The sequence below is a fragment of the Boleophthalmus pectinirostris genome, unplaced genomic scaffold (assembly GCF_026225935.1).
Source record: "Boleophthalmus pectinirostris isolate CB_2022bp ecotype Guang Dong unplaced genomic scaffold, ASM2622593v1 HiC_scaffold_13, whole genome shotgun sequence".
Taxonomy (NCBI): Eukaryota; Metazoa; Chordata; class Actinopteri; order Gobiiformes; family Gobiidae; genus Boleophthalmus; species Boleophthalmus pectinirostris.
Window position 1 is genome coordinate 26,713,058 of NW_026571036.1, and position 17,163 is coordinate 26,730,220.

The window sequence follows — 17,163 nt, forward strand, 5'->3', positions numbered from 1 at the left end:
GCGGGGACAGTTTTTCAATGTAAAGTCAATTGGACTCAATGGAGCCGGAAGCGCCCCCATGTTCATTTCCTATATGTCAGTTTTGCTTTTATATCCTTTTAGCTATAACACACACAGATCATAATTTTACATTGTTCCTTGTAAACCACAATATTGATCTAAAACGACTGGATAATAGGAACAGGACTACCGGTATTGACTTCCTGTTCAAATGTGCAGAGCTGATCCAGTCTCTTTCGTGTGGCATTTCACGGTAGGATGCAGCGAATATTGATTTACTTATATTTATTTTTTAAAAGTGGCTATGTGACATTTTAAAAGCCTCCGTGTATGACTCAAGAGACTATAGGGATGTGGGTGGAGAGGAGGAGTAAGTAAAACAAAAAAGTAGAAGTTATATAATATGTCCCCATTAATATTGTTTATCGAAGAGCCTCTCAAAGCTCTACACTGTCACTCATTACTCACAATCATTTGTTCATTCATTTTTCAATATAAAACCCAAAAATAAGAAAATGAAAAAAACAATTTTCTTCATTATTTGTCTCCAAAACCAAAATGAAAAAAGAGGATAAGGATTTAGTTTTTGTTTTTGAATCATGGAAAAAAAAACAACAACGTCCGTTTCCTGTTTTCGTGACTTAAACTGCGATGCAGGACTGAACCAGGACTAAACCAGGACTGAACCAGGACTAAACCAGGACTGAACCAGGACTGAACCAGGTCTGAACCAGGTCTGGGACCAGACCAGGACCAGACCGGGATTGAGACTGGGACCAGACCGGGATTGAAAACAGTTCAGTCTTGGTTTAGTCTTGGTTTAGTCTTGGTTTAGTCTTGGTTTAGTCTTGGTTCAGTCCTTGTTCAGTTCTGGTTCAGTCCAGCATCACAGTTTAAGTCACGTAAACAGGAAACGCCGTTATAGAATTTTCCATTATTCATTTAAACACAAAATCGAAAAACGGAAAAAACTAATTGTTATGAAGTTTTTCATTTTGGTTTTGAAGAAAAATAATGAAGCAAACATTTATTTTTTGCATTTTTAAAATTTTTGGTTTCATATTGAAAAACAAATGAACAAATGATACATGGATTATTCACGTACACCTCACACGGATTTCATAATATTCTTATTTCAAATGCCATTTTCTGTCACTAGCATATACTAGCATATACATATTAGCTGTTATAAGATAAGATTGATATATTATTAAAACTCTCTAAACAAATGAAAAATCATCGATATTAGGCCCTGTACCAAATTTAAAAACATGGAAAAATAGAACTTGTTCATTTAAAACAATTTGCAGTATTCCTTAAAGTTATTATAAGCGCTTTTCACAACTCTCAGACCAGCGCAGTTTTACCGTGACAATAAAACTGACAACAACTAGCATGCTCACACGCACTTCCTAAAGATGCAGCAGACATGTAATGACCTCAAGAGCTGTTTGTACACTAAATCTGTACTGAGGTAAGAATTTTTGCTCAAATACATGAAAAGAATTGGGTAAAGGGACTTTTTTTTTTTTATAGTGACAGATACATTAAAGGTGCACTGTGTAACTTTTCTGGTGGAGGGTCCGCCACCTGCTTTTCTCCATGGAAATGTTATTACTTTGCCTTGGAATGTTTCACAGAATCGTATTAAACCTTTCTATCACCATGGAGAACAAACCAGACCAAGTTACAGGTCAGATCTGTGGAGAGGCGACCCCGCTCACAGTCAGAATGTCTGTTTTTCTAGGTATTTTTGAGCTATAAAACCACCTCTAATTGAATAAATGTAAAGTAGAGTTGTTTAATGTCATACTGTAGAACATTCCAGGCAGAACAATGACATATCCACAAAAACAAGCAGGTCAAAAAATTCCATAGTGCACCTTTAAATGCTGTGTGTTGTTTTGTGTTACCTGAGTCTATGCGTGCCTGTCTGCGGGCGGCACACTCCTCGATGCGCAGTTTGGGGATGCCCTCTGCCACGGCTCTGGCCATACCCCCCATCTCCTCAATGTCTTTAATGAACTGAAAAATAAAACAAAGCACAAGATGACTTCACCATTGAAAAGTGAGACAGTGGAGCTTTAAGCAAGAAAAGTTTCCAATTGTTAATCGCTATGGCAACAGTCCTAAATTTCTATACATTTTCCTTAAAGATCCAAAGTTACCCAAAACTCTTCAGCGCTTTAAACCATGTTATAAGGTTGTTACCTCCTCAAAAACAGACCTGGAGTTGTGTTTTGTTTCATTCACACGTTTGAATAATCATTTATCTTTAGTCTGTCTCTCCAAAGCTCAAAATGTTCTGTTCCTCCTTGTGATGTCATATTACCAGCTCCTTGTACCTTTATGTTCAGTAGACATGGCAATTCCAGAGCAGAAATTATCCGAATGATTCTAATGAAGGTGTATGGAGTTTAAAAACACAGTGGAGCACTTCCTATCATTACAAGTCACCACAAGGCAGAACAGAGTGCAGAGAAGAACTCAACCTAAATCTGTAGCGTTTGTGTGTTAAACATTATAACAGATCAGGAAATAACATAATATGGGCACTTTAAATATTTATTTGTAATGAACAAAAAATAATATAAAGCAAAAGATGATGAAATTCACCTTTGAAAAATTATTTTGGCAACTCAAATTTATTTACCAGGCAGCAGTTCAAATTTCCATTACTTTGATCAAACTCCAAATTTGTCCGTGCGTCAGAGTCCAACTGTTATGACCTTTACAAAATGGCCACTCATTTGTTGTCTTCAAAAGGTCTCATTTTTTAAAATATAATATTTCAAGGAACCACTATAAATTTAGACAGGTCCCAGCACGTACAATGAAACAGGATTGGGATTCAGTATAAATAGCACATGCAGAGTTGAAGTTGAGCCATATTTTGGGGGTAAAAATGTCTAAAAATACACAGCAGTCTGGTGGTTTGATAAAAGAAAGGTTAAACAGTTTTATGGGAGTTCCCTGTGGGCATATTTGACCCCAAATAACATTGCACGAGTCCACAGGGAAACATGGCGGCTGCAGCATCCTGTTTTATAACAGCTATACACAGCTGTAACTGCAACTTTACGGCAAGTAATTTATACCAGTCACAAAGAGTTTGAGAGAAAACTATATTGTATAACGATGTTAATATAAGCCATATTTACAAACAGTATTTCTCCTGTATACTGTTATTTACTATTCAGAATGTGTCATTCATTTCTAGTGGAGTGTGTAAATGTAAATGTAAATGTTATGTAAATGTAAATGTAAATGTAAATGTAAATGTAAATGTAAATGTTTGCCTGGAATATTCTACAGTATTGTATTAAAGTATCATCTAGTATTGATTTAATAACAGGTGTTTTTATTTACTTAAAACATGCATCATTAGAGTGAGTGAGGTTGCCTCACCACAGATTTGATCTGTAACTTGGCCTGGTGGTGCTACTAGCTCATCTCCATGGAGAAAGATAAGTTTAATTTCGTACTGTGAAACCTTCTAGATAAGACAATAACATTTCCATGAAGACAAACAGGTGGCATACTCTCCAAAGAAAAGTGACTTAGTGCACAACATGATCCTAAAGATCCTAAAATTATGCAAAATGGACTCTTGTGAGCTTAAAGCCATGCTATAATGTTGTTACCTCCTCAGAAACATACACACAGTTGTGTTTTGTTTCATTCACACATGTGTGGGTAATCCTGCATTATTAGTCTGTCTACATCTCCAAAGCTCAAAATGATCTGTTCCACTTTGTGATGTCATGAAGCGCACATTTTCAGCGCTCCTTTTACCTTTAGTTCAATAAAGATCGTCAATTCCAGCACTAAAATCATCCAAATGATTCTAAATAAAATGTATCAAGTTTAAAAACACAGTGGAGCAGTTCTGTATTCCCACATGACATCACAAAGTGGAACAGAGTCTTTTCCATTTAAGAGAAGAACTCAGCCTAAATGTGCAGGGTTTGTGTATGAATGAAACAAAACACTCCAGGTCTGTTTGTGATGAAGAAACTACATTAAAACATAAATCAAAAAATAGCAGCATATGGGCTCTTTAAAAGTTCTATTACTTTTAGTAGTGCAAATACTCCACAGATTTTCTTTTGATTTCCAAAGTTTACACTCATTATAATTCACAAAACACTGCCAAATTAACAAAGACTTACTACTGATGTTCAAGAGCTGCAAATACTATGACTGATTCGCCCTTGATTTCTACAGTTTAATAAATAGAGCTAGATATTTGTTTTCATTCACGAAACCCTGTGAAATTACCAAGGATTAGCATCTTTTTAAATAATCAGTCCAGAGTATTTCCTTTTTACAGCTCCACAATTATATTATAAATTTATGTCCTTTTATAATCATACAACTATAGTATTTAGAATTCTCAAACCTTGGTCGAATTAACAGGAATTTGCCATGTTTCAAATCATCAGTCTGATATTTTGCAGTGACGTAACGCTGGGGGTGTTCTACATGCATCTCTATTAGCAGAATGTTTATCAGTTTCCCTGTTGACACAATGCACACATTTTTAAGTTGTGTTGTGTCAAGAAAAAATACAAAATAGATTCACACAGCACATTTTCAGGAGACTGTGATCAAAACGAGAATTCAGAGTTTCGTGATTGTCAGTGTTGCAGTAATTTTACCTGTTGTAATTTCAGCTAAATCATTTTTTTCTGGTCAGATTGTGTTAAAATAAAGCTCAGATTAAAGTGTAACTTGAGTAAAAGAGCTTCAGACCGAGTATACCTTCAGTTAGCGTCACAGCTCCAGGGTTTGTTTATGACATCAGCTGCAATGTCACAGCTCTCTTAATCACTGGGCCTCGAGGAACACATTTCGTTCTGTCATGTGTTTCTCTCGCATGCTTGAATAACAAATAAAGAAACTTGAAAATTCAAATATCAATTGCTTTCTTCAGCCTCCAAAATTGTATTGTAAGTACTGTAAATACTAACAAGAAATTCCCTGTGATTTTTAGAGGTAAAATTAAAGAACTACAACTAAACCTTGACAAAATAACAAGGATTGGTCACATTTCAAACCATCCGTCTACAGTATTTCCTTGTTTAATATTGTACTGATATCCGTTATAGTACTGTAGATATTACAACTAATTTGGTTTTGAATTCTAAAGCTTAAATTATACAGTATTTTATATTTCTCTGGATACAGTATTTCCTACTTCCAGCTCCATAATTGTATTGTAAATTGTAAATTGATTGTAATTGTAAATTGATCTCCAAGTACTGTAAATACTATGACTAGTTTAATTTCATTTTAAACTCGTTTCACAAGACAGACTTTTCACGAGACACGAGATAGGATCCATGAGAGCGAGAGTTTGAAATAATTTACAATAATGGGATCAATTCACAATTTTAGTCACATTATTTTTAATTGGTTTAATTTTTATATTTTGTGTAGTTCTTTTACTTTATTTTTATGATTTCATGACCTGCTGCTCTGTTTTGGTCTACTTTCGAACTTTTTTCACAAATAAACCGCACTGGACTTTAAACGAAACACAACAGTTGGATGGGTCAGTGGGACTTTGTTTGTTGCGTTCACGGTGACTCTGGGCTTTGTTCAGTTGTGGCGTGTAGGGAGGGTGCTGTCTGGGACCGCTGGATTGTCGGCGTGTTCGCAGTGACTCAGTTGTTCAGTTGTGTTTAGAAGTGGCACATTGCACTCGCTTTTTCCGTTCGTTCCTCTGTTCCGTTCCTCGTCGGCGTGGAGTGATGAGTGTGGCTGCGGGTGTTTTTCGCTGTGCGGTCGCTGTCTGCTCCGTGTGTGTTTGCGAGCGCTGTGGGTGGTGGGACTTTGTAGTTTACTGAAGTCGTGCTGGGACACAGGAGTGGATTTGTGTATAGGGTGCTCTGGCTTGTGGGTCGTTTTTTGATGGGGTTAGAGGCTTAAGAGCGCGACTAATAGCCCGGAAAATACGGTATTCCTCACCTCTCTTAAAGTTGTAAATTTAAACAGCAACATCTCATCCACATTATCCATAGAATTTGCCCCCGCAAATAATGACATCCAGTCCAAAAAAAAACATGCTGTGTATCCAGTTTGAAGTGTTCTTTAAAAGTAAAAATGCAAGAGTAGTTCCTCACATGTATTGGTTTACATCCACACAGCGCATGGATCAAGTTGAAGCTGCAGATTAGCGATAGTGACTCTACTTCTTGTGGACTTCTCCAGTATTTTATGTTTTAAAAATCATGTATCTGAAGTTTTGCACCACATTTCACAAATAATAATAACACAGTTTTGATTTGTATCTAAACTAGAAGTGCAGAGCTCTGATCTTTTGAACACTTAAGAATCTCAAAGTGAGTCATTTTAATGTGAACAGCTGACGCGAGTGCACAACTGTGTAGCCTGTGGTCCGCAGTCATATCCCACTGCGGTCTTTGTGATCAGAGATTTAAAATCCCATATGATTCTCCTCGTGTTTGTGGTGTGTGCTTTTTGTCACACGTTTAAAAAATCGTTTAAGTCCGAAAAATCCTGTAGTGTGTGGCTGCATGTTCTGTGCTGCAAGTGAATTAAACGCATGTATATTTGATCACATTATTTCGCAACCTTTTTTAACCAATTTTAACTAATTATCTGTGTCAATATTAGTCCCATCACTACGAAATAAAAACTGAGACAGAGTTTCAAGTGTTCTCTATCTGAATATGTGAGCGACAAGTTTCTGTATGAAGGAGTTTTTTAACTACAGCTGCTTAAAGATATGCAACCTTCCAGAGCTTGAGCGAGGCGCGTAACCTTTTCCCACCCAGGCCAAATGTACAGATAGAGGATCAAATCTCGCAAGATTGCTTTTCCCATGTGTGCACAGTCTTGTGGCAATAGAACCAAATCAAAAGCCTGACAAATGAGCAAAGAATCAGTCACATTTGAAACCATGTGTCTACAGTATGGCCTTGTTACGGCCACATAATTGTACCTTGAGGGCAGTGCAGTAGACATCATTAGTCAGAGCCTCCATCATGTGCGAGCCACCCCAGGGATCTGCCACTTTAGGAATGCCAGACTCCTCTTGTATAATGATCTGAGTGTTCCTGGCGATGCGGGCACTCTTCACCGTGGGCAAACCCAAAGCCTCGTCAAAGGAGTTGGTGTGGAGAGACTGGGTGCCCCCGAAGACCGCGGCCATGGCTTCAATCACAGTGCGGATCACGTTGTTATAAGGGTCCTGGGAGAGAGGGGGGAAATATAAAGCAACATTGTAAAGCTTCAGATGACAGCACATTTGAAAGGGACTAAAGGGGCTTGTTTGAGATGTGGCAGACAAATTGGTGAAAATGATGTTAAAGTTCCTATATTACATCATATTGACACTTGTGACCTTTAAGATAACTTATAATGTTGTGACCTTCTCAAAAGATATCTGGGGTTGTGTTTTGTTTCAGTCATACTACATCTACATCTCTACAGCTCAAAATGCTCCGCTCCATCTTAATGATATCATGAAGCAGTCATTTTCAAGTTAAAGGGCCACTAAACATCAAAATAACTTTTTTCTACTGATTCTCTGCGTAAATGGGTCTAAAATAGAAGTGTATCTCTATCTCTGGCCTTATTTTGGCATTTTAGTGCATTAAAAATCTGACGTTTGGGCCAAAGTCGTGTCTGTAGCGGCCTCTTTAGGATGAACTACAGCCAGAACATTTGAATTTTTGAGTTGGACTGACGGTCGCCAATGAGTATTACATGACAATCACAGCCACTGGCATCTATGGGCGGTACACTAGCCGCCTCATTCCAAATGAGAACAAGCCCCGCCTCTACCTGGCACTGCCTGGCACTGCGATGTCCCACCGTGTCTGGGGAAAAAAGGGAAAAAAGGGAAACGGCGTGATCTGAGCACAAATGTCTGCTCTGTTGTGTGATTGTTTTGGCTGTCGGTCGGCTGTGAATCATCGCTCTGGAGCCTACCCCATACCCACTCCCCCCAACCCACCGGACATCGCCCACTCTCGAGGATTTTTCAGATTTTGCTTAGAGACGGAGTAAAGCTTCGGGAGGGGGTTTAATGGCTCTTTAACTGCTACCTTTAGTTGCCTTCTTTAGTTTTGCTGAGAAAGGCAATTCCAGGTCTGAAATTATCCAAATGATTCTATTGAAGATGTATGGAGTTTAAAAACATAGCGGCACTTTCTGTGTTACCATATGACATCACAAAGTGGAGTTTTTTTCAGTTTGAAAGAAGAACTCAGCCTAAATATGCAGGATTTGTGTGTTAAACATGTGTGAATGAAACAAAACACAATGGATATGATGAGTTCTTCACCCCAACTGAAAATACAGGAAGTGTTCCATTATGTTTTTAAACCTCCACTAAAATAATTTGGTTAATTTCAGCCCTGGAATTGCCAATCTCTACTAAACCAAAGGTAAAAGGAGCTGTTAACTTGAAAACTACAGCTTCATGACATCACAAGGTGCAACAGAGGCATTTTTAAATTTGGAGATGTAGACTAATAAACAAGAGTTACTCAAACATGTGTGAATGAAACAAAACACAACTCCAGGTCTGTTTTAGAGGAGGGAACAACATTATAGCATGGCTTAAAGCTCACAAGAGCTAATTTTGCGTAATAGGACCTTTAACTTACTTACATTACTGTATATTTTAACAGTCTACTCTTTACTTACCTGCTCAGTGAGAGACCAGCCTGATGTCTGGCAGTGTGTGCGAAGGAGGAGGGACTTGGCGTTTTTCGGGTTAAAGTTCTCCTTGATGAGTGTAGCCCAGAGTCTGCGCGCCGCCCTCAGTTTGGCGATCTCCATGTAAAAGTTCATCCCAATGCCCCAAAAGAATGACAGTCTGGAAATGCACACAAAGAGAAACTGATGAGAATTCAGAGACGGATCCATGAGGGAAATGACTGAAAGGAGGACTGTACAAAGAAATGGACTAAGTGAGGTTAAAGTCACCCATAGCGTTTGGCTCCAGTATAGACTGTATATATTAATGGACACAGTGAACCCGCCAGCCGCCTCGTGAACTTGGGGGTGCTTCCAGCTCCCACTGACACTACAAATGACTTTCATTAGAATATAGTCGCCCCTTTCTCTGTAACTCCTACAGTAAGCCTCGTTATTTGGGTCTTAAAATGTTCGTATTAATCTGCTCTACATGATCCTGATCTTTTTATTTCGTTATATTGTCTGTTTTAAAAAATCCTATTTCTAATATGGAGCCCGGCTTCAAATTCGCCCGTATAACTGCTAGTTTTGTGAGCGTCAAACTTCTATCACATTTATATAATCATCCATGGCCAGTCATCTTCTCCATTGTCTTGGTTTATAAAGATCAGAACCACCAACACAGCGACTCACTCGAGGGGCGGCCCGTGGAGACTGCATCATTCCCCTGAGGAAAAGTGCATTCAGCCAGAGTGCCTTTTCCATCACAGCTTCTCAGGAGTGGAGCTCAGTCTCTAGAACCATTAGAGACCTAATACCATACATTCTATTCAAAAAAACATGTTTAGAACTGGCTAATAACTCATCAAACCTGCGACTGTTAGTGTGCCAACTAGAGTGTGCTCTAGCGCAGGGGTGGGCAAACTTTTTGACTCGTGGGCCACAAAGGGTTCTAAAATGTGACGGAAGGGCTTGACCAGGAGCAAATGGATGGAGCTTTTTGGTAATCCACCTCATAAGAGAAAAAAGTAACATGAGATACGTAGAAAACAGACCCCATGTTATTAAAATATCCCATAATTGAAAATCATTACAAAGCATCACAACAAAATATCTTTGAAGTCCCACAGTATTTACTATTAATTGAAATGACTTTTAAAATACTGAAAATTATTACTAATACTGCCCCCGCAACCCAGCCCGAATAAGTGGAAGAAAATGGATGGATGGATGAAAATGATTATTATCATTATTATTATTATTGAAGTTCAGAGGGCCGGATTAAAAAGATTAAAGGCCGGGCTGTAGTTTGCCCACCCCTGCTCTAATGTGTGTGTTATTTCTCCTTGTGTACATTGTGGTTATGGTTGTTAGTGTGTTTGTATTCTCACCACCTTTTAATTGAACTGTTATGTACAGTACATTTGCACTTTTTTTTTTGGTATAATTGTTATTGTTGTGTTTTTAGGGTGACCATGTTTACCATATGTCCAGGGACTCCAGATGAAAAATAGAAACTCTAACCAATTGTGGTACAGTTAAAGAAATGTTGATTAATGTACACTGTCCCTAGCATGATTCATCAGCCAGTTTCACTTCGTGGAAACCGTCTGACCTCGCAGTGTTAGGATTCGTTCGCTCAACAGTAAGCGCCTACTTTTTATCATTTAACCAATCACTGTTATTTGATCGTGACGTATGTAATGCGCCACTAAAGGGGCTAACCGGTATATTAAGCTTTTCCCAAATCCTGTAGGAAGAAGGGCAATAAAGTCTTTCCCCTTGATAAAATTCACCAAACATTCTCTTTGTTCTGGCTTTAAATCCTCGATCTCGGGAATCGTTGCCAACACAGAATGTCTGGCTCTTCGCTGATTGGCTGGTGCCCGAACTTGCCCTTCCAGGGTTTTTACGAACCGTCTAGTGTATTTTGATTCCTGACTTGCTGGAGAGAAATGAAATCGAGCGGAGGCACTAGGTGGCACCAGCCTGGCTACACTGTCCCTGCTAAATAAACCAAATAAATAAATTAGTTTGAGTGGAGCCGGACGCTATGGGTGATTTCACACTTCCATAGTCACCTTCTTTCTACAGTCTATGGGCTTTAGTCAAATGAAGCTTGCAGTTAGAGAGGCAAATTTAGAATCCATATTAGAAATAGCAATTTATTTACAGAAAAAATAACAAATAATAACAAATAATAGCTACCGTATTTTCCGCACTATTAGGCGCTCTGGATTATAAGGCGCACTGTCACTGAATGGTCTAGTTTCGAACTTTTTTCACATATAAACCACACCAGACTATAAGGCACATTAAACGAAACATAACAGTTAGATAAGTCAGACAAAATTTATTTAACACGTTTACAATAACTCCCAACTTTCTTCAATTGTGACGCATAAAAAAATACTGTCTGAGATGCTAAATTGTTGGTGTATTCACAATAACTCATAATTGTTCAAACAGCACGCCCACATCCCTCTCGTTATTATCCGAGTCACTGTGGTTACTATTCCCTGGAGTTCAGTTCAGTGATGATTCTGGTCTTGGTGAAAGCTCGGACCACAGTTGATACTGGTCCTTAGCCCAGGCGTCCACGATCTATTGGTAAGTCGCTCGGCGCTGTCTCCCTGTCTTGGTGAATGTGTGTTAAAGTGGGTGTTGTGAGCGTGTCTCTTGACAGGTGCATTTTGATATTAAAAGGAATCACAGTATGTATTACTCCATAATGCTCCTGACTACGGGGGCCATAATGCTGCAAGTGGTGCGGCTTTGTAGTTTACTAAAGTCGTACTAAGACACCCCCAATAAATTCATATATAAGGTGCTCTGGATTATAAGGCGCGCAGTCGCTTTTTGATGAAATTTAAGGGTTTTAAGTGCGCCCTATAGTGCGGAAAATACAGTATGTCTATTTATATATACCATCTATGGCCCTAACCCTAATCCCACTACTCGTCCTCAGCCCTTCCCCTCCTTACATCCTATCCTATTGTCCATCTTTGTCTGTCTTGATTCTTGCGTAATCTGTGCTGTCATTAAGTGCAGACCAGTCGGATTGGTTTTAGCAGCATGTCTGGGGATTACTTGTCCATATAGGTCTATTATCTGTGCAATTGAATGTCAGGAGGAAGTGGCTCGGAGCACGTATGAAGGGAAGGGAGAGCGGGGGGCAGATGAGCAGAGTAGCGAAAGAGAAGGTGGTGGTCTCACACTAGGACTAATGAACCGCCTGATAAGACCCAAGAAAAGCTATTTTAGACACAGGAAAAACACTTAAGAATGACTTCAGGAAGGGTAGTGCTATCCGAGACACCCGAGGCACTTCCATAACGCACACACACGCACACATACGCACATAGACACACAAAAACACGGGAGTACAGCAGTGGTTAGGTGGGATTAAAGGCCACCTGCTGTGGGTCTCTCCGTAATATAAATCAGAAGATAGGGCTGAAAAATGTGAGAAAATATCAGTATTATTAACTTAAGGATCAATTCATGTTTAAAACTCAAGATTCATTTCACGGTAGGGCTGCGCAATTAATCAAATCACCATGGTCATTGCGCAATTACAATTAGATCTCTATACAAATGTAATTTAAAGCAGTTCACAGTTTCTGAAAAAATAGCGTACTGTGTGATAAGAATGAAAATGTAAATAGCTTCCCCTGCTTGAAAGACCATTTTAATTTTCAAAACGTGAAAAGGAAGTTGGAGGAAGTAGGTATTTAAATCTATTTAAAGATGCACTGTTAACTTTTGCACCTGCTTTTCTCCATGGAGAGGTTAATGTCAATTATTGTGCTAAAAACAACCATTTTTACTGTAAGTGGGGTCACAGCTCCACAGATCTGCCCTGTAACTTGGCCTTGTAAAATTGGCTTGTTTCTAAATAGATGGATACATTTTATATCAAGAAAAAAAGACATCGCTAACATTCGCATACTTTAGATGCACTGTGTAATTTTTCCGGTGGAGGGTCTGTCAAATGCTTTTCTCCGTGGAGATGTTATTGCTTTGTCTGTAATGTTTCATAGTATGGCATTAAACCTTTCTATCTCCGTGGAGACCAAGATACACTGCAAAAAAATTTAATCTAGTCAAGTTAAGATGACTTGAATTAAGAATGTTTTATCATGATTTGAGTAAATTTCACTTGACAAGTACAACGATCTAGCCTGATTCATCAGCTAGTTTCACTTTATTTTTTTTAAACCGTCTGACCTCGCAGCATTAAGAATCGTTTGCTCGACAGTAGGCAGGTACTTCTTTTAATTTAACCAATTGCTGCTATTTGGTCGTGATGTATGTAATGTGACGCTAATGGAACTAACTGGTATATGAAGCTTTTCCCAAATCCCGTAGGAAGAAGGACAATAACGTCTTTCCCTTTAATAAAATTCACCAAACATTCTCTTTGTTCAGGCTTTGAATCCTCGATCTCGGGAATCGTTGCCAACACAGAATATATGTCTTCGTCTACATCCATCTCAACCGCTTTGTTTACTGTGCTGTTCCACAAAAAAATAAGTCATGGTCTCACAGCTCTTTGCTCATTGGCCAGTGTGCAGTCTACAACTTCCAGGCTTCTTGCAAACCGCCGAGTGTATTCTGATTCCTGACCTAGTCAGACCTAGTGGAGAGAAATCAAATTGAGCAGAGGCACTAAGTGGCGCCAGCCTCACTAACAACTATCTACCAGTGGAATAGACTTTTTGACTTTTTGTATTTAAAATACAAAAATACATCTTGCTACACTTATATTACAAGCAAAAATGTGTTTTTCTTATTTTAAGAAACTAAATCTAAAGCTTACATCCCGTTCACGGTCAGAATGTCTGTTTTTCAAGGTATTTTTTGAGCTATAAAACCACCTGTAATTAAATAAAGAAGAGCTGTTTATCATTCAGGCAAAACAGTGACATACAGTATCCATATTTTACAAGCAGGTGACTGACCCCTATCCAAAAGGTTACAGACAGAGTGCACCTTAAGTGCAACCCGTTATAATGTATTTTACCTGGGAGCGAATTCGTCGATGGTTAAACCTGCCTTCAGCCCGGTGCGGCAGTATTCCAGACCGTTAGCGATGGTGTAGGCCACTTCCAAGATGGCGTCAGCCCCGGCCTCCTGCAGATGGTATCCGCTGATGGATATGGAGTTGAACTTGGGCATATGCTGTGGGAATACACAGGAAAACAAAACAACCGCTGTAAACTGGGAAGAATACAGTAGAGAAGAAAAAGGCATGAATAAAGAATGAAACAAACTTATACATTATAGATTATAGTTCATATTCATTTACTGTCATTGTCAGGAAATGAAATACTGGATAGTAGTTGGGATGTAGCCCCATTTACCCAAACACACTGAGTTCTCTCTTTAATATATGATGAGAACCATTTAACAGTGGCTTTAGCAAAACTGAACTGATGTAACTTTCCCACTAAATTACTATGATTGACCGTTTCAAAGGCCTTCTTTAGGTCAACAAACACTGCCCCAACTACATTAACTTGGTTCAGAGACTTTTTAACATTTTCTATTAGATGACAGTTAAGTAGAATATTTAGATCTAAAACCGAACTGTTGTATGTACAAATTATTTACAAGATGTACAGTTAGTTGATCAGCAACCATTTTTTCTATAATTTTGGAAAGCACAGGGAGGATAGTTATTTGTCTGAAGTTACTGGTGTCATCTTTGTCACCACATTTAAAAACAAGAACAGTGACTGCTGTTTTCCAGTACACTCGAAAGGTGTTTGTGGAGATGGAAATGTGGAAATGGAAATGAGAATGAGAATGTGTGTTATGGGTTCCAGTAAATAAGTATATATTTTTTATAAACTTACTATTGAAATTGTTAATGTCTTTGGAAGAAGTACTTTTCATATTGATGAGTATTTCAGTTACTTTGTGTTTAGATTTTTGAACATGTCATTTGTATGGGGTATAGTGTGATCATCCACTAAGCATGTTTGATCAAAGATCTCATCTAGAACTTCCACAGATTCAATAAAATAATTATTCAGTGAATTTTCAATCTGTTCATCAGTAGATTATGTTATCACCTACTTTTACATTTTATTTTGGTATCTTTGCAGTTTTGCAGGGATTGGTTAGTGTATGTATTTGTTGCCACAGTTTAAAACTGTTCCCTTTAGCATCTACTATTTTCCCAGTAAAATTATCACTTTATAATAATAAAAAAAAAAGACCACAGTAGCCACAGCCATAGTATCTAACTTTTTAGCCACAAAAAAGACTCTTAAAAGCATGTTACATAGTATGACATTAAACAGCTCAGGTATTCTGACTGTGAGCAGGGTCGCCTCTCCACAGATCTGACCTGTAACTTGGTCTGGTTTGGTCTCCATGAAGGTAGAAATGTTTAATATCATACTGTGAAACATTCCAGACAAAGTAATAACATCTTTAACTTCTTAGGTTCTTTTTAAAGACAATGCAGTAAAGTGTATTTACCTTGTTGACATGTTTCGGCTGCTGCTGCAAGCCATCTTCAGAACTGTCACCGGTGTTGGTGGTGACGTGTCGTATATCAGCTGTTGTTACTTCCTGTAGGCATGGTCAGCCTGATGGACCTGGCAGGTCGCTCAGACTGACCACGCCTCCTGTCGCCCGGTGTTCTCTGGAGGAGGGTGTCCCAGGTGTGTGAAAGGAGGAACGCTCCGTCATCACGGTTAATGCTGTCCGTGCCTCGTTTCCTGATTTCAATGGCCTCCTTGATCCAGCGTTTGAACTTGTTGTTTTCCGATCCAATGACCCGAGCCACGTCCCGATCCATAATGTGGTTGTTCCTTTTACAGTGGTCTGATATGGAGGATTTTAGGTTTTCCTGTTCTACTTTGTCTTTTTGTGTTCTGGTGAGTCTCCCTGACGTTTCCTTTTCGCATTCCTTTTGGTGTTCCTTTTTTCGGATGTGAAATGCCCGGCCTCCTCCAGAGAACACCGGGCGACGGGAGGCGTGACCACGCCTACAGGAAGTAACAACAGCTGATATACGACACGTCACCACCAACACCGGTGACAGTTCTGAAGATGGCTTGCAGCAGCAGCCGAAACATGTCAACAAGGTAAATACACTTTACTGCATTGTCTTTAAAAAGAACCTAAGAAGTTAAAGTAGATAAGAAGACAAAATGAACATCATTGGCTTAAGTAATAACATCTCCACAGAAAAAAGGAAACCAGAAAAGTTACACAATGCACCTTGAAATAACAAATCAGCTAAATATATCTTACTTTAATTTTTTTTACATTACCTTAGATGTATAGGCAAAGATGTCTGCTATGGCGTGCATGGAGGGCTCTGGTGGGAAAATGTACGTATTTCTGACCATAAACTCTTTTAAAATGTCATTCTGGATGGTGCCCGTTAGCTTTGCCTTAGGCACCCCCTGCTCTTCTCCGGTCACGATAAACATGGCCAGGACCGGGATCACCGCTCCGTTCATTGTCATTGAAACAGACATTCTCTCCAGGGGAATGCCATCGAAAAGCATCTTCATGTCCTCCACCGTATCTATGGCGACGCCCGCCATGCCGACATCGCCGTGGACGCGGGGGTTGTCCGAGTCGTAGCCGCGATGCGTGGGGAGGTCAAAGGCCACTGATAGACCCTGCTGTCCAGCTGAGCAGACAACACAAGACACAACACAAGAGTCACAATCTGGACTGAACCTTTTCTTTCTCACAATAGAAAGTGTAGGAACCTTCAGTGGCTAATGGAACTTTTTAATCTAGTGTTGGCAGAGGTGAAGTAGAGCAGCTCAAAATTGTACTCAAGTAAGAGTAACGTTACTTCAAATGAAATAATATTACTTAAGTAGAAGTAGAAGTACAAAGTGACAGTGTAAGAAATTACTCAAGTAGGTCTGTCACAATAAAGATGTCGAAATATTGCTGAAGTAAATATACAGTCCCTGACAAAAGTCTTGTCGCTTATCCATTTTGTAGAAACAAAAGCTTATAACCTGACTTTAAATTAATCGATTGGTTTTAGAAATGTCTCATATGAAAGCTAAAACCCTCCCAAATTATGCTCAATATACTAAAATAAATTTGCTTCACTGAAGAAAAATTGATCATTTAATGAACACAGAAAGGTCAGATTTTGGCAAGACAAAAGTCTTGTCACCTTGTCATATGATGCACCCAATCCTTGATTACAGCCTCATCTGTGATCAGTTACTGATCAATCAATTAGTGGGTGTGTATAAAAAGAACCCCAGCACACCAGACCTTCACATCAACTGCAACTTGACCTCCACAACATGCCTAAGATCCACCCTGAGACCAAAGCATTAAGTGGCTGACACCTTCAATATGTCTCAGCGTCAAGTACAAAGAATAAGAAAAAGATCTGAAATGACTGGAGATGTTTTTGACAAGCCCAGGTCCGGCAGACCCCGCAAGACAACTGCTCGGGAGGACCGTTTGTTGATTCGAAAATCCAAG

At 39.1% G+C, this 17,163-nt stretch overlaps 1 protein-coding gene across 1 annotated transcript in view; it reads right to left on the reverse strand.

The window, feature by feature from the left end:
- The window catches only part of mmut (methylmalonyl CoA mutase), a 61,760-nt gene that overhangs the window by 35,015 nt on the left and 9,582 nt on the right, over positions 1–17,163 (reverse strand). Inside the window, exons 3-7 of the mRNA XM_020918489.2 lie at positions 15,969–16,336; positions 13,703–13,860; positions 8,683–8,854; positions 6,971–7,219; positions 1,914–2,025 (exon numbers count right to left, since the gene is read on the reverse strand). Of these exons, the coding sequence (XP_020774148.2) occupies positions 1,914–2,025; positions 6,971–7,219; positions 8,683–8,854; positions 13,703–13,860; positions 15,969–16,336 (1,059 nt within the window). The remainder of the gene's footprint in view (positions 1–1,913; positions 2,026–6,970; positions 7,220–8,682; positions 8,855–13,702; positions 13,861–15,968; positions 16,337–17,163) is intronic.